The following is a 24910-nucleotide window of genomic DNA, read 5'->3' as shown; positions in this document are numbered from 1 at the left end:
CGTCTATGGCCAAAAATTGACCATAGACTAAGGACATTTTGCTACTCCTTGTGTCATAATCACCCTTATCTACTCGAGGTTGAATGGTCATTGAAATGTCAGGATCATCCCCCATTTCAAAGCTCCTACAATAATACATTACACTGTAGCACAATACAAGGATATTTTTCATGGACTTCCTTTCACCGCAAACTTAAACCAAACACACATTCATTATTATATGTCATAAAAATACTCATAAGCATAAACAAATATACATCATATCATAATAATCAATTCACTTAAACAAGCAATTGAAAGCAAAGAAACACATTTAAAAGACCAGCCACAAGGCACCCAACACCAAGACAGGACGCTTAGCAAACCATAAATCTTGTCTGGCGAGAGGACTTCTCGTCTAGGAAATTAAGGGAAAAAGAGATTCAAACCTATAGTAGAAAAGTGATGCTCAACGCTAAAATTTCACCACTCAATGCCAAGTCAGAGACCTCATTGACTTTGTTGCGCTCAACACTCGGGGTGGCACTTAGCGTCCCATAGCCCATTGACTCTCGGGTTTGAGAGTGATCAGTGCCACACAAGGCCGCTTAACATTATACCAACTGACAGTAACTTGATTTTATGTTTTGGTTGCACCCAAGATCTATCTAAATGACCAAATTGTATACTTGACAATAGAACTGATTCAAAATCATGTTTATGAACTAAAATTAAGTACCAATTTGTTTATTTGGCCAAGAATAAGGTACATCATATCAAACTAAAAACTCAAAAGCTCATATATCACATTCTACATGTTACAAGCATGTTTTAGTAAATTAAGTGGATAAACAATTCTTAAATAACTTAAGAATAAACCTCAAACATCAAGTTTATTCTTAAATCAACTCCTTTATAATTTTACCTGTAACCCCGCAACAGATACACATAATTAGACCCAAAACCAATCAAAACTCCCATCTTTCACTACATCAAGATCCAACAACAGTTTCCAATCAGTTATACTTAGGGATGACAAAAAAATTTGCACCCGCGGATATCCAAGAATAAAATCCGCGACGGATAGTTGGTACCCGCGGATATTTACTACCCGTGGGTTGCGGATAGCGGGTTTTTTAATACCCGCTTATAAACGGGTCGGATACAAGTATTATACTATCTGTACCCGCAGATATACGCTATCCGCAAAAAATAAAAATAAAAATTTAATTTATATTTTATTAAGTTAAATTTAATTAAAATTAACATTAATTTATATTTTATAAGGTTAAATGTAATTAAAATTAAATTTTAATTTAATATATATTATATTTTATATATTTTTTGAAATTTTATTTAAGTTTTATTATAACATTTTATAAAAATATATTTTTTAAAATATTTGCGGGTATCTGCGGGTTTTAAAATATCCGCAGGTATTTTTTAAGCGAGTATCCGTGCGGACAGCGGGTGAAATTTTTTTTGTCGGGTCGAGTTACGGGTAGGCATTATCCGTGCCCGACTCGACCCGTTGTCATCCTAGTTATACCTCAATCACATCAGCTTAAGTGATAAAAAAAGATGTAACAATCAATAAACGTTCGCAACCATACTTTAACAAATTCAAACAATACTCATTTAAATCAATTTCAAGCACTAGTAATATCATATAATAGTATTTCAGCAAGCTATCTACTCAATCCCATAACCAAGTCAATTTTATTCCAATTAGAGCACACCAAAAATCAAATTATCAAACTTAACAAGACTTTATAAACAAACATTTAATGCCCCTTACCTCATAGAAAATAAAACAACTCTAAATGACCTAAAATCACTCACTCAGCTTAAAGAGCTCTATATGTACCTACCCACTATGAAATTATGATCAAGGTACATGGTTAAAACTACTTATCAACATGGAACATATTGTAAAGCTAAGAAGATATTTGCGACAATAAATCATTCACATGGATGGAAGAAACTTACAATAAAAAAAAGAGTAAAAACTTACTCTTTTGAGAAAATTGCTTAGGTAAATAAAAATCTTGTTACCGTGATCACGTGTGCACTTCTTGATCTTCAAAAAGATTACTCAACTATTAGAACTCAAAGAAATAATGCAGATAAACTTAAAGAACAAGTTTTAAAAAGATATGTGTTTTAAATAAGTAAACTCTTTAATGAAATTTCTATTTATAATTACAATTATTTTAATATCAAAATAATATAGTCTCATTATTTAAACATCATATAAATTCTCCATAACCAATTTTCTAAATTTTTACCCAAATAATATTATAATTAAAAGTTAAATTAAAATAAATATAATTAAATTCGAGTTATATATATAACAAGAGCTCACACATTTTTTCGATATATATTACCAAATCAGTGACCTTTTTAATCGTCATGCCATAATTTTATTAGCAATAGGAATATGTATTCACAAGTTTCTTTATGTGAGATTAATCAAATAATTTTAAAATTTAAGCTAATCAATCTTGAGTTTGAACAAATCTTTAATCCTAATTTGTTTTGGTCCATTCCTGAATTAATAAGATTAATAAAAGTAGAACAATCTTAAAGAACAATTTGTTTGTTCTTACGTGATTTTATTTCAGGTATTCATTAATTTAAGAATTTATTTATTTGTGCAATATCCCAAATTGCATATTATTATTTATTTCAATTATTTTGGGACTAAGTTACTTGCTGTCTCCACAGATTCTTTCTGTCCACCGTCCGTTCGCGCTCTTCTTTCGTCCTTCTCTTCAACTGTCCGGGAAAACCTGTCAAAGATTCTCCGATGTCAAAGTCACTGTGTGAACAATGGCGGTTTTAACAGAGCAGTCATAAATGGGCAGTAAATGCTATCTCTCTCCCACTCACCTTTGACCTGTATTTATGGTTTTTGCTATGAACTAGGGATTAGTGAATAGTTAATCACGACCCAAATACAACCCAATAGCTTTTAATCGCGATTAGTTTTAATCTGGCTAAGTTACTGTACCGACCGGCCGGTCTCCTAGGGGGTCGGCCGTCCATGAATTTGGACACTACATCCGACCGATTTCGAGGTCGTGAGTGGTTTCCTTGGTAGTGAGTGGTTTCCTTGGTAGTTGGTCTTGCCGGTCCAGTGTTAGGCCGGTCAGTTTTAGGCCGATCCTGCCGTTGACTTATGGACCGTCCGGTCCATACGGTACATTATTTTTTATCGAAATTATACAATATCCTTATTCATCAACAACAAAATTATAATTTTATTTCAATTTTGGACGCCATTTATTTAATAAATTGTTTTTAATTAATTTATGGGTAATTGAATTTGTTAAAACTAAGAAATAATTTTATCATCTAGTTAAAATTTGAAATATTTTTTTATATATAAATATAATATTATAAATAATTAATACTACTTTTTTTATAACAAAATGTTTTTGTATATCACTTTAAAATTATCTGGTGTTCCTAGAGATGACGTGGCAACTAATAATTGGAAATTGTGTCATCAGTTTGAATCCCAAACCCTAACGGGACGAACCCCATTTCCCGCAGATTGTTTTCATATCCTGTCTCTATATATTTTGGGTTTCATGAAGCAAATTTTAGGTGTAGCAGAAACAATGGAGGTTCAGTCTGTTACCTTTGAGCACGCGTTGGGGGAGGCTTTGGTGGTTCATACCCTTCTTACCACTGTCAAATCCTTGTTCACGTTTCTCTTCATGGTACTACATTTCTTCAAAGAAGTTTTTATTTTTTTTTATTTTTTTATTTTTTAAATTTCATTGGACGTTCACATTCCCATCAACTTATCTATGTTTGCTACAACTTTTTTATTTGCTCATGTGGGATTACATAATTTTCCATGTGTTTCAGTTTTTAGTTTAAGTCGTTCACTGAAATGTTTCTTATACTTTCAGTGTTAGAGCCTCTTTGTTAAAATAATACGGTTGTGTATTTCTTCTGGGAACCTTTTTGTTTACTTTTTTGTTAAATGTAGGACTTTGTTTTTGTTAGAAAGAGTAGGTTAAAAGAGCTAGTATATTGGAACAGTGGAGGAAACCTGCTCTTAGTATACTGATTCTTCATTATTTTCGGTAGTGGGTGCCAGAGAATGACGGTCCGTTATGTTTAATTTCATGAGTGAGGCTTTCGTTGTGTATTCTTCGTAAGTTGGAATCGAAGAGTAGCTAGAACACATTTTTCGTTCCAGTATTGAATAAGGGCAATCATTAATGAATGAAGCTATATCCTTTTGTTTTTGACAACACTCGTGCTGCTGATTTTTTGTTAGCTTTCAGTGATGTTTTGCATAGAATTATATAGTGCTGCTCAACATGTTGTATGTGGTTTATGACGTGTCTTTGTATCAGCTATAGTTAATATGATGTTTTTTCATCTATAATGTCACCTTTATCACCCATAATTTGTGGAGTAATATGTCAAGAAGGATTTTTTTAATAAGAAGGATTTTTAATTTTCTTAAACTGTGTATTGCGTTGATTATGTCTGCTATATGCCTGATGCTTTTGCTGTTTCAACTTGTCAAACTGAAATTTTAGCTTCTTTATAACCTCTGTAATTCAATGTACCGGTGTCCTGCTTGCTGTCCCTCTTTTCTTTTTTAAGGTAGAGAGCTCTGCGATAAATTTTATTGGAATTGTTTCAAGTTATGAACACTGATTCTGCATCACTGCACATCTTCTTTAAGCTGTGCACTGATTATCAAACCGTAATGCTGAGAACAAGTAGTATAATTGCAAGCTTGTTTTTTGAATGTCATAAGCTTTGTTACAGGTCCATTTTTCTTTGGGTGAGATTGTAATTTGTTCGGTATACAAACTGTTACATTGGTGTTGATGTAAAGATTGTTAATTTCTTTGTTTTTTTCCTCAGACTGGATCTCTTCTTACAGCTGTGGATAACTTAGTGTCACCAATTGATGGAAGGTAATAGTGAACATATATTCCTGGATGATGTTGTGGTTGTTTTAATTTGAAATGTCCATTTATACTTATTTTTTAAAATTCTTGGTTAGGTTTCCCTTTGACCAACTATGCAAGAGAAAACATACTTGTGAAGAAAATAAGGATGGTAGCGATACTGATGATGATGATGAGGAAGACGAGGATGACATTAATGATGGAGAAGATGATGACAACGACGAGGATTTCTCTGGTGATGAAGGCGGGGAGGAAGATGATTCTGATGATGATCCCGAGGCCAATTTTGGAGGTGAAAAAGATGACAAAGATGATGACGACGACGACGAAGACGATAATGATGAAGAAGATAATGACGAAGAAGATGAAGATGAAGATGATGAAGATGAGAAAGAAGAGGAGGAGGAGGAGTCTCCTCAGCCACCCAGTAAGAAGAGGAAATGAGAATATTGTTGCAGACAAATTCTCATCTGTCGTTGTTAGTGCTGTCTAGATTTTAGTCAAATTTAGGTATTAGGACAAAGATTTACTGTCTTGGACCTGTCACTCCATGTTTTTGTCGTTTAATATTATAATTTATGGATTATCATTAGTGTATTCTCATGTTACACTATCATTAACAGTGGATGTCATTGCAGTCTATGACAGAATCATGATAAGGAAGGTTGTCATAGCTTGCCATGGCATAGCACTTTGTCTAAACTGCTCATGGCACAAGCATATTCATGTTAGTCCGTGAGTCAAATGCATTGTGTTCTATACAAATACGAGTCGACGACGCATTTGGAGAGTATTTTATCGCGTGATTTAAGAGGAATTTTAGATTGTTGTGAGAGATTCTAGATCTATCTAGTGTTTTAGAAACTATTTTAATACTATTGTTAACAAAAAATGTTTGTTTTGTAATTCTGATTTAATACCGTAGTCATCTTGAACAAATAGTTAAGAAACTGAACAAATAGTTAAGAAACTGAATAAACTCTTAAAAGCTTACCTTGGGAGGCATCATCAATGGATTAGTTATCAATGTAAGGTTTTTACTTTCTGCACCCCACATTGCTTTAAGTTATAAATATAAAAGTTTATACTTTCCCAAACAATATAATAATAACAACATGAAAGCTACAACTTGCTAACAAATATTTTCTTAATATAGTTAACTAAGTATACTCAATCTTAAAACATGTTTTTCATTATAAAACTTTTCAAGAAAATCTTGTTTACCCCAATATCTTCTTACAAAAGATAAGTTTTTGCAATAATGACAATGACACATGTCTTAATCCAATCTACAATGAAAATAAGACAATTCAAATAAGCTTTTCTTAATATACTCAACTAAATATACTCAATCTTAAAACATGTTTTTCATTATAAAACTTTTCAAGAAAATCTTGTTTACCCTAATATCTTCTTACAAAAGATAAGTTTTGCAGTAATATTCATAATGACAATCACACGTGTCTTAATCCAATCTAAAATGACAATAAAACAATTCAAATAATTGTAACTTTTAAGTTTCAAATAATTAATTAACATAATTATTTATCTTCATTTCTCTTATTTCTTTTTGCATGATGTATGTTTTAATGTCCAAATATTCATATCATCGTCATCGTTCGTTTTGGGTTTTCATTCCGTCAAGATAAATGTTATATGTAAAAGATATTTTGATACTAAAATCAACAAGTATTCTACAGTTACAACAATTAACATGTATTAATGCAATTTTTAACTCTTTACTTCAAATTTATATTTATAACTTTTAAAATAAGTTTCAGATTTATGATGATCTAATTACGATTTAATTATAAATAATTATACATTGCTTTAAATTAATTATTAGTAATAATTTCGTAGAAGTTCAACCATTCAACATATCATGATCGTCTAGTTTCTCATGTAAATATGATCTTACAATTATATGTCACAACTTATATAAATTTATATTTTGTTGCCACTTTATATATTATATTTTTTTCTTTATATGAATTAGTTTATATCTACTTCTCTCCCATTCTATTTAAGATAATATTAATAACAACTATTTAAAATAACAATAATCAATTATAAAATCCTAACGTATAGAAATAATAAAATATATCTTTTGTTATTATTAATGTGCATTAAATGCAGGTAAAAGTAATGATTTTAAAATAGTAAAAGAACTTTTAAAAGCACTAGTATAATTTTCTATAATATTAATTATTTTATGTATTTAGTTCTATGTTTTCTTTCTAAATAAAGTTAATATTCTTTTGAGATAATAAGAATATTTTATTGTTATTTTTATCACTTCAAATATGGTTAATAAGAGTATATTTATGTGGCAATTAGATGCTTTTTTGTGATGTCCTCAGAAAAATTATGATTCATAACTATAATATGTAGTGATGAAATTAATTCCTTTGGTTTTCTGCAGAAGTATCATTATAAAAAATTTCACTCTTATTTTTAAAATTGTATATATTATTCTAAATGTATTTTTCACGCGGTCAATTATGTTTTTCATTGACCTTTTAACAATGCAAGTTACTTGTTTGTTTAAAAATATTTCTATTATGTGTTAAATACAATAACTAGTTAAACTATTAATTCCGTAAATATTTATAAAATATAATTTAAAATTATAGTTTTAAAATAATTTAAATTTATAATAATGTTAACTGTATTGTCCTAAAATAATATAAAAGAAAATATTGATTAGTAAAAGTTAATGGAGTAGTAATTCTTAATCTAGTAAATTTATTAATGGAATGTATTAATGGAGTGGGAATTTTCAATCTCATAAATTTGTGTTAGTTCATTATTATTAATGTGAAGTAAAAGTAAAATTTTTATACTTTTTTATATTTTAAAGTATATTTCAAAGGTTAAATTCGTTTTTAATTATTAAATTTTAATATAAAATTAGAATTTATTTTTATTTCAAATTTTGATCAAGTCAAATTTTAATATAAAGTTAATGATACAATTATTTTAATTTAATGGAGTAGATTCTTTTGATATGTTAAAAATATTTCATATTTACGTTTGAATTTTTTATACTATTTAACATGTTTAACTATGAGTTAAAAAAATTATATTAATTTATTTTTAAAATTTGAATTTAATAAATTAAATTTATTTAATATGCTGAAAAGTATTTCAAACTAATATTTAAATTATTTTATACTATTTGATACATCAAATACAATTATAAAACAAAAAATATAAAGATACTAAATTAAAAAAATTATATTTATTTATTTTAAAATTTTTATAATTAAATTATATCAAAATTTAAAATAAAATAAAATAAATTTTATATCAAAAATTAAAATTAAAAAAACATATTTAACCATTTTATCAAATTTGCTCATCTGAACGTGGTTTTTTCAATAATAAATTTTTGTAGTTCATAACAGATAGATTTGCCAACCTAACCACGCCTGATTTTAAAGAATTCTAAATGTTTGGAAAATGTCATTAATTTCTTTGAATTTATTTTACCTCTTATCTTATTGCATTATGTTATTTGCATTTGTCATGATTTGTCGATCTTTTTATCTATAGGAAGTGGTTAAAATTATATATAAGGTGTAGTAAAAACCTGTCACGCTATTACCATACAAACCTAAACAAATTTTTCCTAATTAGAGACAAAAAATATTGAACAAAAAATTAAAAGAATTAAATAAAAAATTTATATAAAAAGTTAACATTCACAGTATATAAAAATAAATACAAATCTTACTTTATAAATTAATTTTATAAAGTTTAGTTGATTTTAAAGTTTGTTTTTTAACATTATAACTTGGTTAGAATATATTTTAGTAAAAATTATTATTTATTAAGTATATTGATTCATATATTATTAGACTATTTATTAATATTTAATTCTACATTAATTATAATTAGTTAAAAATAAAATTAATTTATAATTATAAATAAATGTAAATTTTAATTTATAAATTTTTATTGAATGATGTGTGATGGAAAACATTTTTTTTTTCACAGTGAAAAATAATAAAAAATCATTGCAAGTTCTTCTAAATTTTTGTAGAGGAACGCAAAATTTTACTCTTCTTCCAAAATGAATCATTGAAAAAAACAATAAAAATATATATTTTCATGTATGACTTTAAAAATAATAGATAAACATTTTAATTAAATTAAATTTTATTTATCAAAAATGAGTTTTGCATACGAAAGTCCTAATTAAATATAAGGTTAAATATGTTTTTAGTTCCTAAACTATTCGTCGTTTCTGGTTTTCGTCCCTCTTTCAGTCCTCGGAATTTTGGTTTTAGTCTTCATTTGTTGCTAAATGAGGACCAAATTTTTAAACAGCATTAGTTTTTGAGGACTAGAACGAACGTTTCGAAAAGAATGAGGACCAAATTGTATCTTACTTTGAAAGAGAGACGAAAACCAAAGGAGGGACGAAAACCACAAACGGCCAATAATTTAGGAACTAAAAACATATTTAACCCTTAAATATATTTAGCCCTTAACATTCTTTTATCACAAAAATTGTAGAAGGAAAACGACTATGTAAAGATACAAAATGATATCCATCTAAGTTGAAAGTCTTTTAGATGGATATGATTTTTACCACCATCATATATTTCATGTATGGAGTTATAGATTACATTTACCTTGTAAGGTTACCTTAACTTACATTTACATACATATATATATATATATATATATATATATATATAAAACAAACTATTTTAATAAAATACCATTCTTACATTTTTTAATTTTTAAATATTTATTTTTCTTCTATTGTAATGCATTTATTCTTTTACTTGATATGCTAATTAGGATTTGACTGAGAAAGTTGGTTGGAGTTCAAGCCAGAAAGTTGTTGAGGAAGAATGGAGAAGTCAGGGAAGAAAGTGCTGCTGACCTCAAATGGCGACGAAGTTTCGCAGGGTATCGTTTTCCATTTAGCTAAGCAAGGGTGCAGGTGAACTCTCTCGCTTCCGAACACTTTTTGCTATTTCTTCCTTTATTAGTTTCTTATTTGGTAATGCATGATCGATCCCTTCAGGTTGGTTTTGCTGGGAGATGAGAGTTGCCTGCGGAGCATCGCGCACAGAATCATGGATTCCCTCTCCCTATCTGACAAAGGCACTGTGCAGGTCGTTGAATTGAACATGGAAGACCAGAGCGAATCGGTTTTCCAACACTCTGTTGATCAGGCATGCCAGATTTTGGGGAAATTGGATGCTTTTGTCAACTGTTACAGTTACGAAGGTAAATTGTTATGACATGAATGAGGTATTGTTGCTTGAGGAACGAACGTGAACATTTGAGCTTAATTGAATTGGGCTTCCGACAATTCTTGACAGGAAAAATGCAAGAGCATATTGAGTTAGCTGAGAGTGAGTTTAAGAAAATAGTGAAGATAAATTTTATGGCTGCTTGGTTCTTGTTAAAAGCTGTTGGCCGAAGGATGCGGGATATCAACGCCGGGGGCTCCATCGTCTTTTTAACCTCCATACTTGGCGCTGAAAGGGGTTTGTATCCGGGAGCTGCTGCATATGCCTCTGTCTTGGCAGGAGTGCAGCAATTAGTGAGGGTAAGACTAATTATAACTTTCTTTTTTTAGTTTTAGTTTTTGCTTCTACAAATCACCTCGTAATTGCGATTGATATTGTTTAATTTTTATTTTTAAATCGGTGTATCAAATTTCGTGCATTTTATACCTAGGTTTTGTTTGCATAGGGTTTTTCGATAATTATTTATAAGAGAAAAAAAAGTTAGACTTTTTTTCTAAAATAAACTTATATAGCTTAACTTTTGAGGTGCATTTTACTCTGCAGAAGAAGTTAGATTTATTTTAGCTTTTCGTATTCTTCTCTTATAGAAATTGAGATTTTCACGACTTAGAGATAAGACGTGTCCTAGTGTGTAACGGAGTTTCTTACAAAAAATTTTGTTGACATTTTGTTCAGAGAACGTGGTTCTCTATGCAGTTTGAAACTAATTACACCCGAATCATTCTTTTTACCTTTGTTGGTTGTTAAAAAAATAAGAATTTTCAGAAGGATGATTCAATTGCAATCCCTTGTTCACTATCTCACCCTGCAGAAGGGTAAAAATATAGGAATATTACGTGATCATGGATATGGAGGGACCACTTCAAACTATGGATGAAGATAAATGAAAGGAGGTAAAGGAAGAGCTCTATATGGCGAAAGAACTCTTGAAGAAAATAGATAGAACTTACGTGTAATAAACTTTTTGTTTAGGTATAAGGTTAGCTAGGAAAGATGTTAGAAGAGACTTCTTAGTTAATAGCCTTGTGTTTGGTCACTTTGTAAACACTTTTACTTTGATTAGAAATAAAAAGTAATTTGAGAACATTTGCAGTTAAGCTTGAGAACTTGTGAAAAGTAGAGAGTTTCTCCCCTTAAGATTCTTATCTTGATAGTTAGGTCTCAAGAACAATTATCACATCCTTGTTTATCTCTTGAGTTGGAGTGGTGCAAGATTCTTGGACTTCTAGCCTCTTTTTGAATTATAATCTCGTTAACTTTCGGAAGGTAATCTTTCCTTCTTTATTCTTTTCTTTCGTTTTCTTATAATTCTCTCCTTTTTTTTTATCAGCTTCTAAGTCTCTCGGAAGGTAATCTCCTTTTTTCTAGCTTCTTTATTTTTCTTCGAGTCCGTGCATAATACAGACATGCTTGACCACCCAAAAACACTAGCCACCAACTTGAATTTGGCTAGCGACAAAAACCCTTCACTAATCCTACCTTAAACTCCCACCCTTATGAGTTCCTGAAATCATCTTCTACTCCTGCATAAACCTTTACACAGATCCACAAAGAACACCTCAAGAAACCTTCCAAGATTCAATAACAATGAACCAATAAACACCCTTTAACCAAACCATGGATTCTAACCTTGAAGCTTGAGATAGTCAATCAACTTCCTTAAGTTCTCATCATGACCACTATTAAAACTTCTGATCCCCTTTCTGTTTCATCTACCTTAATAGTTATCCCCATCTATTTTGTAATTCTGTTACCTTTATTTTTTCTATCATATACACCAAATATGTAATTTATTCTTGTAATCTTTCTACGTGGAAGACCGCTTCTATTCTAAACTTCTGTAGAAAATTCATGAATATAAAGGATCTGATTTGGTAATTGAATTGGATGATAAGGCTGTGATCAATATAAAATTGATTCGAATGAAGTGGAAGAGTGGGCAACATGGTGGCAAGATTTGATTTGGCGAAGGTGATATGCCCCAATGCGGTGCTTGTTTTAGAGTTATTTTGATTAGTTTCCGAAAGCAAAAGAAAGAGGTGATATTGATCTGCCAAATTGGAATGCTTTTGGCCGGTTAACAAATTTATGTAGCTACAATAGAGGTGCTATAAGGCATGATAAAATTCATCTTATGTGTTCTTGATTGACCATGAACTTTCCCTGTTGCACTTTGGCTAAAGCTAAAGCCCATACTAGTAGTACACCAAACTAGAAGTTCCTGTTCTTCTGCACTGAACTTCTGATATTTAAGCCTCTGATATCTACTACTGCTGAATAATTAACTAAGTAGGCAACCACACAATCCAATAGTTCCGTGTCAAATTTGGAAATATTAGACAGGTTGGTTGGTACACTTTGATGTTATTCCTATCTAATACTACTTGTTTATCTTCAGGCTTCGGCTTTGGAGATAGGGAAGTACCAGATCAGAGTTAATGCCATTGCCCGAGGCCTGCACCTGCAAGATGAATTTCCATTATCCGTGGGAAGGGAAAGAGCAGAGAAATTGGTGAAGGAGGCTGCACCGCTTGAGAGATGGCTTGATGTTAAGAATGATCTGGCGTCTACTGTCATTTATCTAATCAGTGATGGATCATGCTACATGACTGGAACAACCATATACGTCGATGGGGCACAGTCTATAACCAGGCCTCGCATGCGCTCCTTTATGTGAATCATGCTGGCGCTGAAAGGATTTTTTCAAGGAATGATCCAACATACACATTTCTTGCATCATTGTTGCCCTTAGGAAATGACTACATTTCTAATCCAAGTCTTAAACCTTAAACCCCGAAAAACATGTCCGGGGGGCATGAAATATATATTCAAATAAGTTATGAGAAGTTGAAACTGCTCAATCCATAATTATATAGTGAATGTTAAGCAGCTGCACTTTTGTTGACCAAGTTTGTGGAGACTGTATGACTGTGTGCAATGGATCTATCAGTCTTATAGCAGGCGGTGGTATGTCAAAAAAGTAAATCATAAAAAAAAATATAAAGTATTCCATTAATATTATTGTGTGTCTATATATAAAATTTGGGATTTGCTATCTGATTTACATTTTTTTATAGTTAAAATGCCTAAAAAGACTACACTAAAATTCAGAACAACTCTTTCAGTTGTTTTACTTCGGCTAATTTGGGACAGGAATACTTCTGTAACATAGTACTCATTTAAAAGTAGTAAAAATATTTCTGGCCACAAGCATTCGGCTTGATGAAGCATTCTCAGACTAAATCATTGATGAAGCATTCTCAAATTCATGTTATGCGAGTAGTCTCTCTTTGAATCTGCTTCTAATATACCGTCACTGCATTAATGGTTAAATACATATATAGTAATTTTAAGATATGCCTTTCTCTTCCCGTGCAAGCTGTTGGGAGATTACTACAGAAGGTAGAAAAGGGTTCTTAATTTGAAGTTGCAGACGGAATGCTAGTTTTACAAAATCCAATCATTAAAAATGGAAGGAGAACGACGAATAATATAAAAGGAACAGAGCAGTTTCCGAGAATGCTACGTGCGATTGACAGAGGAAACGTTTAACGTAGGTTGCTAATCTAAGTGTTTTAAAATTAGACTGCTGAAAAACCGGTTAAAAAACTAAAGGTATGAGGTTATCAACTTAAACAATTGTTTGATTTTTGAATATCGTGGTTTAAAACATTTTAAAGATATTATAACTGTTACTTCTCTCATTATTCATTTTCTTAAAACATAATCATTAAAATTAACTTTTTGCACTGATCATTACAAATATTAAATAATTTTTTTCTGAATAATTTTATTTTATCTTCCTGGGCGCGTCTCTCCTCTGGACAGCTAAGTGTTACTCATATTATTACTACTACAAAAATAAATATAATTATAATAATAATAATATTATTATTATAAAATATTAATTTTAATACTGGAATACGAGATTGTGGAGACTATTTAGGTATTTATCTTAAAATTATTATAAACATTCTACCGATTAATAATTAATATTCTCCTATTTTTTTTAATAAAAAGTAGTTTGGTATTAAACCTTCATTCAGAATCATTTTAAGGCATCCTTATGTTATTTGAGTGTGGTTAATTTTGCTTTTTTAACGTGTTTGACTGAGTTCTCTTTTATGTTTATCTAACTCAAAATTTTGATAAAATAATTAATTGATTTGGAATGCGGGTTTTCAAAATTGTCGTATATGAATTATATATGATTAAAGTTAGTGTTTGAAGATCTACGTTTCATCTCATATAAGGTCATTTCATAATCATCTTTTGAGTCATTCCAACATGTCTTTTTGTGAGTCCAATCAATGTGCTCATTGGTTTGAAAAATGGATTCATCGTATAAGAAGAAACATTGCTTACCCATGATTCTTGTCTTAACAAATACTATAATACATTTTTTTTGCTTTACTAAATAAATTCTTTTCGTAAAATTAAATCTTTTGTTTTAAATAAAATAAAAATAAATAACAAAACATAAAGAGACAACAAAAAAATAAAAATAAAGGTAGAAGATAGAATGTAAGAAATACATATAAACATGAAAATATATATTACTGCACAATGTTGGAAGTTTCACATCGACTAGAGATAAAGTCAATTCATAGTTTATAAGTGGGTGCAAATCTCATCTTAAAAGTGGATTTTGTGGGGTTGAGATAGACTTAAATTCACCTTCTAATATGATATCAGAGTCCTGGTTAGAACCTATCCCAGCAAATTCTAAGTGGACATTTTATTCTTCTATTCCACCCGTTATCGGACCATCCAATTTCTACTATCATGCACGAGTTGTTTATACCTCGACGTGAGGTTGAGTTAGGCTTCAACCCACTTTCTAACATATAATTGACATAAAATTTAAGCATGTTAAAGCTTTGGTAAAAAAAAAATTGACCTACATATTGAAAGAATGAGATGTAATAAATCATGACATGTAGTGTTAGCATTGAATTTCAAACAACTATCACTTCTGTAAATGCATAACAAGTTACCTTAATATATTTCAATCATATAATCAATTCATTAATTATTCAAATTTAAATTCTTTAAATAAATGATAATAAGCTGATTGGTTTTCATTTCAATTGCAAATCATAACCTATAACCATCGTTACAAAAATAATTGTTTTAAATATATCTAATTAAAAATAATTTGTTTTAAGCGTTACTTTGAATTAGGTGTTTTCTATAATGTCTTATGTTTAAAATATTTTTTCTCATGTCAATCAAATTCATTTAATGAAGTAAAAAGTAGTAAACTAATCCAAATAGGTGAGAATCAATTTGAGATGAATATTTGATCCACTCGTAACTTTGAAAAGTTCAAATCTATTTTGTCTATTGAAAATTACGTAAAACCTCTTCATAATTTCACAAACAATATATGTTTTTTTTTTCCCGGAACCCTTCGTTTAAGCCACAGGTTGTTCTTCTTATCTTATTTTAAGATTATGCTTACTCAAGTAAGAAAATTCACATTTAATTTTTTTATGCTGCTTAGTTAAATCTTATTTATTTACTTAATTTTAATTATTTTATCTTACTATGAAAAATTATTAAAATTTTCTATTTATTCACAAAAATTAAACAAAATAAGTTTATATATATATATATATATATATATATATATATATATATATATATATATATATATATATATATATATATATATATATATATATATATATGTGTGTGTGTGTGTGTGTTTTGTTGATAATATACAAGATTAAGTCAATTTAATTTACATGTACATTGTATCACTCTTAATATTGCAAAATAAATGTTAATTTAAGAAAACATTTAATAGTATATATTAAAATGAATAATATATAATACTATGCTACATATACACAATATTCATAATTTTTAGTAAATAATTTTTAAAAATTTATTTTAAAAATAATATAAAACTTATTCTGTAATTGAAAACATAATTTAAACTCATTCTAAAAAATATCAAATTTATCAGTGTACTGTATGACCACCCGGTCAGTCAAGGACTGGGCAGTCGACTATTAAGCAAGAAAATGACCGGTCGGTCTAAAATAGTCATTAATTGATAACTAATATAGACAATAATAATTATTAATGGACAATTAAGGAAAATAATAGTCATTGATTATAGATTAATAGGAATAATGAAAGTCATTTATTGGTGATTAATGAGTCAGACCTAATGGTAAACTCATTATGTTTATAAATATATGTATGAAAAAAAAGGTAAGTCATTTAACTATGATTACTCATCTTTATTACAAGAATTATTAAGTAAATCACATAATATCTTTTGACAAGTACTCGCCCCATCAGGACAAGGAAAAAAAGAAAAAAAATCACAACTTGGATAATGAAGAATCATTATCAATCTTTAGGACAACTTAGAGTGTTTTGAGTATGAGACCCAACTCACTTAGGCGAAACAATTATTTACCACTTAAGCTATGAAAATCAAATTGAAAATTAGGTAGACAAAATAAAACTTAATGCACATCCTACTTGAAATTTGAAAGTCGGGTTGTGTTTAGGTGACATTTTTATTTATTTATTTATTTATTTCATAGTTATACCAATTTTAGTATTACAAAGTATGCTACTCTTTTAATATATTAAATTAAGTGTAATATGAAAAAAAAATAAAAATTGGACTCCAAAATTAGTTTGATAAACTAAAAGTTCTATAGTTAACTCTCTGTACCCCCATTTTTTTTTCCTGTACCTTCATAATTTTCAATATGCTGTCCAGCTCGACAGACATGTTGTCTTCCATTTTGTCCTGAATCATCTCCGCTCGACCTCTTGTTTGGAACCTCTACATCGAAGATTCAATAAAATGGCATGCATTCCGCATCCATCATTCTATAATTTTGTTTTTTTTACATTTTTTTATTTTTGAATCTATAAATATATTACATTCATTTAGTTCAGAAAATAAAAATATTTTTTGGTTTCTGTTCGGGTAGGGTTGAGATCTTTTATTCAAAGCATTTAAAGTTGTTTGTTTCATCATCTAGGTTATGATGTTCTCTTTCTTCTCTTTGTCTTAGCCATGAGAAGAGTGTCTATAGAGGACACTCCGACACTCAAGTCAATGACTTTGCGTTCAAGTCAATGACTTTGCGTTCAAGTCAATGACTTTACGTAATAATCTTGTAATAAAAATTAATAATTAAAGTCAATTCCCCACTTTTTTCATCATATATATATTTATAAATATTATAATGAGCTTACTATTAAATTTGACTCATTAATCACCAATAAATAACTATTATTCTACTTAACTGTTCATTAATTGTTATTATTGTCCAAATTAATTTTCAGTCATTTTTTAATGAATGGTTAGTTGCACGGTCTTTGGCTAACTGACTAGTTATACAATACAGTTTCAAAATTTGAAAATATTTTTTAAAATATTTAATCTAAAAAATATTTTTATATTTTAAATTAAACGTTCTAAAATATATTATTCAGATTTCAAAATATCTTATACATACTTGATTATTATTTTAAATTGAATATTCTGAAAGATATTTTTAAATTTGAAAATATATTTTGACATATTCAATTCAAAAAGTATAAAAAGTATTAATTTAAATATTTTTATTATAATTTTAATGAAGGATAAAAAAAATAAATGTAAATTTTTTTATATAATTTTAATGAAGGATAGTTTAAGTTTTATAGAGGTGTGAAAAGAAAAAAAAAGTAGAATGCAGGAAGAAACACCCGGTCGTGAAAACCATACTGGCCCAGTGAAGTTTTTATTTTAATCTCTTTTACATCATAACGTACGACCTTATACTCTTTCATTTTTTTTGCAATCTATTTGTAAAAGAACAGAATATTTTTTTATGTTTCTGAACATGAAAATATTAGTGTAACTAAGGTAGTTAATTCCTGCTGGTTCCGTAAAGGTCCCACCTTTTTGGGTCAAAGGTTTGAAAAGCTAACCCTAGAAAGAGGGAAACAATCACAACTTTTTCACTCTTTCATGTATTTGGGATTTCGCAAAAAGTCACCTAACATTAGATTCAGATCCACAACTACATTCAAAATTAGTTTTATACAGAAGAAATTCATTCTATAAAAAAATCCAATTCTGAAAAACTCATCACAATACTATTTTTATTAAAAGAAAACTCTTTTATAAAGTTGTCATTTTAAGATACCAATTGTTAATTATAATTTATGAAGATTAATGTGGCGCAGTGGATGACAACTGAAGTAGGGAAAGTAATACATTTCCTTTTTCAATTGTAATTGTGTCTTTTAAGGTCAATTTGGACTGAACAAATATTTCACCAAACAATGATACCTTTCCCTCTAATACAAGGGAAAACAAAACAACAAAGAATAATTGTGTGTATGCTCCCATTCATCCTAATCCAAAGTGTCTGAAATACTTTAAAATTATAAACAATATGGGCAAAGATGGACCCAATCAACCAATTATATCCATCAACCATAGGTGCATATGAGAAGGTATAGTAGTAGCTCAACAAATCAATGCTCTGGACCACAGCTAGTGATAATGGAGTAGAGATGATTGTAGTACTTCAATGGGGGCATGTAAATTTGAGAGAGACACTTTCCACTTCATAAAATTGGAACACTTTTTGGCTTTCAATTTTCATCACATTAGTTACATTTGAATACCATCTACGCACTCATCTTGCAAAACAACAAACAGTTGGTGGGCTCGGCACCAATTTCAGAACTTTTTCTTTCGTTTATGCATCACCTAATGGTCTATTTTTTCTTGTGCCAGCTAACCATTTTACTTTCACAGAACCAGAAAGAATTTTTTCTTGAATTTGTATGAAACGGATCCATTTGTTGTTAGAAACATATAAAGAATGTAACTTTTAAAAGATAAACTTAAATATGTTAAATTTAATTTTGTTTAAGAGTTTTGTCAGTTTTAGAGAATAACGTCATTAGTTTAATATTGTAGTTATTAGATAATAATAGAAAATAAATGATGATTTAATGGTAACATTTATGACTTTTATGAGTCTATAAATGATAAGTGTTTAATTGACATAAAGTTTAAAAAACACCATAAACATAAGAATGTCATTTTTCTAAAAATAACATCTTATATTTTTAATCATTTTAATGACAGTAAACAAAAACACAAAACTATACTAAGGAAGTTGTTATAACTCAATCAAATCATTTTACCTTTAGTATTAAGAAAACAAAAATGGTTAGAAAACTAAAGGGGAATAGAATAAAGAGTGTTGCAGGATGGTGTCAGCAGAAAACAAAAACACAAAATGATTTAAACTGTAATAAAAACCTTCCTAAAAATTGTTTGGCACAAAAACGTTATCCAATCCAAACCAATCTAAGAGAACACAAGTTGTGACCATGAAAGCAATGTCCGAATGAAAGGAAAAATAATAATTCCGTGACCACCAAATCAAGCCTTCCTCACTTAGTTCATCCCTAGTCCAAGTCATTACTGTAAGAAGGTTCAATAAACACCTACTTATACATGTCTATATTAATAAGATTTGTCTGCTTTGAATTAAGATTTTACGGATTTGTTTTTAGTATTATTTTAAAAAAAATTTACTAATAAAAATATGTTATATGTATATAAACATATATTCATTTTTTATTTTATTTTACGTTCAACAATTATTGACATTGAACGATGCACCAAACGAACATTTCAAAGCATAAAACTTTTTCAATCACTTTAACATAAATAGAAATGAAGCAATATGTCACATGAAGATGGTTCAAGCGTAACCATCATATCCATATCTTTTCGTTGCGCTCAACCATTTACAGCGTAGAAAAATCATGGTGTTGTATACGGCCAAAATGATAAAAGAAAACAAAATATAAATGCAATATTCGATTTGCCGACTCCAAAATACAAATAATTCTTCCATGCAAGTTGAAAACACAGAAACTTGCTCTGTTCACTGTTTCACCCTCTCTGTACTTTCTTCCTCGTCCTGACCCCACTAGCAACAAAAATCGCGTTAATTTCTTCTTCCATTATAAATTTCTCACATTGCAAAAAAGCTCACTTGAAAAACAATAAGAGATTTTCTTTAAATTATAAAAACCTACCATTATTTTCTTGATTTTATCAAAGCACTACTACTATATACTTTAAGAAATAGCTATCATTATAATCTTTTTTGTTATTTACTACTAACATGGAAGAATGATTGTTATCTATACTGATATTCACACAGCTTAAGCAAGAAAGTAAAGTCGAAGCAAAAATGGAAGATAGTAAATTTCTTATTTTATTGAACAATAGAGTTTAATTGGTTTTTCAGAGATTAATCAGACAGCTATTCTACAATTGTTTCATTTATGATAATTGAGAAATGATTAATTACTACATTAAATTACAGCGTCTAGAAAATAAAGATGTAATTAAATCAAATAAGTTGAATTAATTAAAGTAAATTAACTCACAAGTAGAGTTTTGTTTTTCTCATCATTAATCATTAAAAAAAAGTAAGTGTTGAATAAAAGTGACACTTGTACACAACTTGAGAAAGGATAATAATACTTTAATAACATTATTTTGATAATATTTTAATATCATTTAGGTATTATTATATGATTGGTCCATATATTTATAATTATTATTATTAATTATAAAATAATTTTGAATCAATCTAACATTTATAAGAAAATGGTTAGTGAAATATATATTTATTCTATACTTATATGCATTATTAAAAATTCTCAGTGATTTATTAAAGATTCTTTCGAAACTGATACCTGTAAACAGATGAGACAGAGGAGGCATTCTCAAGTTTATAAGTGCTGCATTCTTTCCACCAGCATTTGCAACAGCCAGGCATAACATAACTTTCCTGTGAAGGAAGTTTTATGTCATTATATTATCAGCACTCTTTTGTCTCTATGGCAAGCAAGTAAAATCTGCTGCTGTAGCAAAGCCTCAGTTCTATGAATTCTCAGCAGCCCATTTGAGAAAAGTCACAAAGATCTTAAATTTAGCTGAATCTGGAAATGGGTTGTCTGATAAGGCTTCTGGGTCTGTGTCTATGGATGTACTTGGCAAGCTTAAGCTTCATTTCAGTGGGTGCTATGTGTGCAAGAGTGGGAGAAGTTGAGAAAGGGATTGTTTTAGTTCATGGGAAATGTGCTATTGGAAGGATTGATGATGATTTTGTGTGTGCAACTCTGGATTGGTGGCCTCCTCAGAAATGTGACTATGGAAAATGTAGTTGGGGGCATGCTTCTCTGCTTAATCTGGTTAGTTCCATTATTTTTTTTTTCTCAAGGTTTCTTAATCTGCCATTTTTTTTCTTCGGAATAGTAAGATGGCTTTTGCGTCTCCTTCCTTTTATTTATAAATAACATTTGCTGTACGGTGGCTTTTTTCCCTCTTCGGAATGATGCTCGAATCTATCTAGAATGCATGTCTAGGTTGTTTTCTGAACAATAATTTTTGCAAAAAGATCTATTTATTTTTTCAAATAATAATTCTCTGATCATTTAATGATGAGATTATCCCCTCTACCAGCAGTAAAGGTTCTAGTCATGTCACAAACTTTCCGAATCTGATATAGTTGTTAAATGTCAGAGGGAATTTACATCTATAACTTTTATCTGTTGCAGGATCTCAACAACAAAATTTTGTTAAATGCAGTAAAAGGTATGAAAGGATTCACAGCTGGGTTGTTTATTACTTCATTTTTCAGATATTTTGTTGGATGATTCGTTGTAGTTTTGGGAGTTTATTAAGGTATCATTGCCTTTGAACGTTTTGCAGCCTTTTCATCTATGAAAATTAGAGTAGGTGGCACTTTGCAAGACAAGGTCATATACGGAACTGAAGATAATCGAGAACCCTGTACTCCTTTTGTTTTGAATGCTAATGAAATGTTTGGTTTCACTCGAGGGTGCTTACCGATGAAGAGGTGGGATGAGCTAAACAGCTTTTTCCAGAAAGCAGGGTAAAATCAGTTTTCCCTTTTGAGTCATCAACCATGAGTGTGGTTGGGACTGAATAGACTTATCTTGTTGATTTGGCAACTGTGTTTTTGACAAGTTTAACATCAATGGTAGGTATATTTCAGGGCTAAGGTTATCTTTGGATTAAATGAGCTTGCTGGAAAATCTATAAAGTCTGGTTTTGCTGTTGGACCTTGGAACTACACCAATGCTGAATCTTTAATACGATACACTGTCAGAAAGAAGTACCACATTCATGGTTGGGAACTTGGTAAGACTATGCTGCGCTCATAACAAATGGAACAATAAGACTGGGCATTAAAATTTTAAGGGTTAATGCTATCATTATCTTTTATCACACGGCACGAGTTCACCTGAAAAATTTAAATTTTTATATAAATAGTTGTAATCATCAAACTATTTTGCTACAAGAAAGAAAATGCCAACTTTCCTTCTTTAGAATTAACTGTGGTGTTGTATAAGCAATGTGATATCTTGTGTGTGGACTAACCACTAGGGAGTCTTTTGTTACGTGCAGGGAATGAATTGTGTGGACATGGAATTGGGGTAAGTGTTGCAGCAGATCAATATGCTTCTGATGTTGCTTCTCTAAGAAAGATAGTTCAAAATGAATATAGAGGGATTGAACCAAAGCCACTAGTTATTGCTCCTGGAGGCTTCTTTGACGCAGATTGGTTTAAGGAATTTATAAGCAAGTCTGGTAAATCTGCAGATGTGGTCACCCACCACATTTATAATCTTGGGCCAGGTATCTTCCCCACTGGATATAAATTTATCATGTTTTCCTAGTCTCCATTTCTAACTCAAAGCTACTTACAGGAGTTGATGACCACTTAATTGAAAGCATTCTTAACCCTTCCCGTCTGGATGGAGAGGCTGACACTTTCAGAAGTCTCAAAGGTATACTTCAAAATTCAACAAACAAGGCAAAATCATGGGTTGGTGAGGCAGGAGGGGCCTATAATAGTGGACATCATCTTGTGTCTGATGCATTTGTCTACAGTTTCTGGTTAGTGTATCTTCCCTTGCTTTGTCAATACACAAAGAGATTCCTACAGGTTTATTTTCTAAAGCCATCATATTAAGCACAGGTATTTAGACCAGCTTGGCATGTCAGCTGTTTATGACACCAGAACATACTGCAGACAAAGTTTGATAGGAGGAAACTATGGTTTACTGAATACTAGTACTTTCATGCCAAATCCAGACTATTACAGGTACTAAAAAATGAATTTCATAGTTGAACAATGAGCATCATCATCACTAATTAAATACTGTCTGATTTATCAGATTCAGTCATCCCATGTGTGTGATATTTGCTTCATTAATTGCTTGCCACTTTATTAAGGAACACATTTCTTCTAAACAACATGAGGTTTTATTAAAGTGGGGTCCCATTTGAAGTACATTTTTGTGGATTTGTGCTTTCTTTCTTACAGTGCACTTCTTTGGCACCGACTCATGGGACAGCGTGTCCTTTTAACCACCTTCTATGGTACAAAGAAGATAAGAACTTATGCACACTGTGCAAAGGAATCCGTAAGTGAAGAAGTTCTGTGTATGTATTTGTACATGGTAGGTGTAATATACTTGAAATCTGATGTGATACTCTCTCTTACAGAAAGGGGTGACAATATTAGTGCTCAACTTGGATAGCAGCACCACAGTTGAAGTGAACGTGGACTTAAAATTTAACAAGTTACCTCGCAGTGGAGTGCATGAACCAGCGAGAAGAGAGTACCATTTAACAGCACCAGAGAGGAATTTACATAGCCAAATCATGTTGCTAAATGGAAAAATTTTAAGTGTAAACTCAGCTGGTGAAATTCCTCCTTTGGAGCCTATATATGTAGACTCAACAAAGCCAATAACAGTTGGCCCTCTATCTATTGTATTTGCTCATATACCAAATGTTATTCTTGCAGCATGCAGCTAGCTTAGTGGCACTAGGTGAATCCGAAAATTGGTTTCACTTGGTGATTCGTAAAATAAGAGATAGAATACATGAAAATTGTGTTTAAGCTTATTATTGGTGATAGTTTTATCTTCTGTTCTCCTAATGGGGCCTACACAAATTTGACTACTTGTTTGTTTTCTAATGCCTACCATTCAGTTCTTGTGACAAATTTTAAATGTCTCAGGTAAATTGAAAGGGACATTTAATCTCTTGCCACATTGGATTAAAGGATAAATTTAAAATATAATTAATATATAATTTTTAATATAATTAAAGGATAACGTTAAAATATAATACTAAGTAAAACATTATAGATGTGATAGTTAACAAGTAAAATATAAAGAAATTATACAAAACAAAATTCTATCCTAAACTAAGTTGTTGCATCTCCCTCACCTTACACTAAGAGTCATATATATACATTAATAGGAGAGTTTGTCAAAAAAAAAAGAAATTATACAAAACAAAATTCTATCACAAACTAAGTTGTTGCATCACTCTCGCCTTGTACTGAATCAACTGGTACATCTTCTTCCTTTGTTGACATTATTAAAATGATCATTGCAAACAAAAAAACACAAGAACATACAAATATAGAAGAAAAGGTAAGCTAATGTACAAAAAAGACAGTCATACAATATATATAGAAATATTAACACATACAAACACTCATCATGGTTTTAACTCATACAAGTAACCATACTAGACTCGATCATTCGAATATGTTTATTGATATCAGACTCTCACAAATTATATACTTGTGGTAACCTTTA

The 24910-nt window shown here is 30.0% G+C and overlaps 3 protein-coding genes across 4 annotated transcripts; all 3 read left to right on the top strand.

Annotated features, from left to right (window-relative positions):
• Positions 1–3512: 3512 nt before the first annotated feature.
• On the top strand, positions 3513–5763 carry LOC108319603 (phosphopantothenoylcysteine decarboxylase subunit VHS3-like). The gene is made up of 3 exons (XM_017550792.2): positions 3513–3707; positions 4879–4931; positions 5021–5763. The coding sequence occupies exons 1-3, from the start codon at positions 3576–3578 to the stop codon at positions 5367–5369; spliced, it is 534 nt and encodes a 177-aa protein (XP_017406281.1). The 5' UTR covers positions 3513–3575; the 3' UTR covers positions 5370–5763.
• Positions 5764–9725: 3962 nt separating this feature from the next.
• Positions 9726–13087, top strand: LOC108340889 (uncharacterized). 2 transcript variants are annotated; one of them, XM_017578489.2, is made up of 4 exons: positions 9726–9882; positions 9967–10172; positions 10268–10497; positions 12597–13087. In XM_017578489.2, exons 1-4 carry the CDS (start codon positions 9791–9793, stop codon positions 12873–12875), a joined length of 807 nt encoding a protein of 268 aa, XP_017433978.1. In that variant the 5' UTR covers positions 9726–9790; the 3' UTR covers positions 12876–13087. The 2 variants fall into 2 exon arrangements, with proteins under 2 accessions (XP_017433978.1, XP_052727557.1); XM_052871597.1 differs by lacking the exon at positions 12597–13087 and adding an exon at positions 11010–11463.
• A 7872-nt stretch (positions 13088–20959) lies between these two features.
• LOC108324912 (heparanase-like protein 3) lies at positions 20960–24240 on the top strand. The gene is made up of 9 exons (XM_017557899.2): positions 20960–21457; positions 21824–21860; positions 21978–22161; positions 22285–22430; positions 22698–22928; positions 23000–23189; positions 23272–23397; positions 23620–23719; positions 23802–24240. Exons 1-9 carry the CDS (start codon positions 21212–21214, stop codon positions 24114–24116), a joined length of 1575 nt encoding a protein of 524 aa, XP_017413388.1. The 5' UTR covers positions 20960–21211; the 3' UTR covers positions 24117–24240.
• Positions 24241–24910: the final 670 nt, after the last annotated feature.

The sequence above is a fragment of the Vigna angularis genome, chromosome 1, assembly GCF_016808095.1.
Source record: "Vigna angularis cultivar LongXiaoDou No.4 chromosome 1, ASM1680809v1, whole genome shotgun sequence".
Lineage (NCBI taxonomy): Eukaryota > Viridiplantae > Streptophyta > Magnoliopsida > Fabales > Fabaceae > Vigna > Vigna angularis.
Note: the sequence above shows the minus strand (reverse complement) of the source record. Positions and strands in the feature narration are given on the sequence as shown.

What these genes read in the sequence shown, in the direction of transcription:
- LOC108319603 (XM_017550792.2), top strand. Translation starts at nt 3,576, where the DNA reads ATGAAGCAAATTTTAGGTGTAGCAGAAACAATGGAGGTTCAGTCTGTT. An exon ending in TGTTCACGTTTCTCTTCATG is followed by an intron (nt 3,708 to 4,878) that starts GTACTACATTTC and finishes TTTTTTCCTCAG; the next exon opens with ACTGGATCTCTTCTTACAGC. An exon ending in GTGTCACCAATTGATGGAAG is followed by an intron (nt 4,932 to 5,020) that starts GTAATAGTGAAC and finishes ATTCTTGGTTAG; the next exon opens with GTTTCCCTTTGACCAACTAT.
- LOC108340889 (XM_017578489.2), top strand. Translation starts at nt 9,791, where the DNA reads ATGGAGAAGTCAGGGAAGAAAGTGCTGCTGACCTCAAATGGCGACGAA. An exon ending in TTAGCTAAGCAAGGGTGCAG is followed by an intron (nt 9,883 to 9,966) that starts GTGAACTCTCTC and finishes CGATCCCTTCAG; the next exon opens with GTTGGTTTTGCTGGGAGATG. An exon ending in CAACTGTTACAGTTACGAAG is followed by an intron (nt 10,173 to 10,267) that starts GTAAATTGTTAT and finishes AATTCTTGACAG; the next exon opens with GAAAAATGCAAGAGCATATT.
- LOC108324912 (XM_017557899.2), top strand. Translation starts at nt 21,212, where the DNA reads ATGGGTTGTCTGATAAGGCTTCTGGGTCTGTGTCTATGGATGTACTTG. An exon ending in GCATTTGTCTACAGTTTCTG is followed by an intron (nt 23,190 to 23,271) that starts GTTAGTGTATCT and finishes TATTAAGCACAG; the next exon opens with GTATTTAGACCAGCTTGGCA. An exon ending in CACACTGTGCAAAGGAATCC is followed by an intron (nt 23,720 to 23,801) that starts GTAAGTGAAGAA and finishes TCTCTCTTACAG; the next exon opens with AAAGGGGTGACAATATTAGT.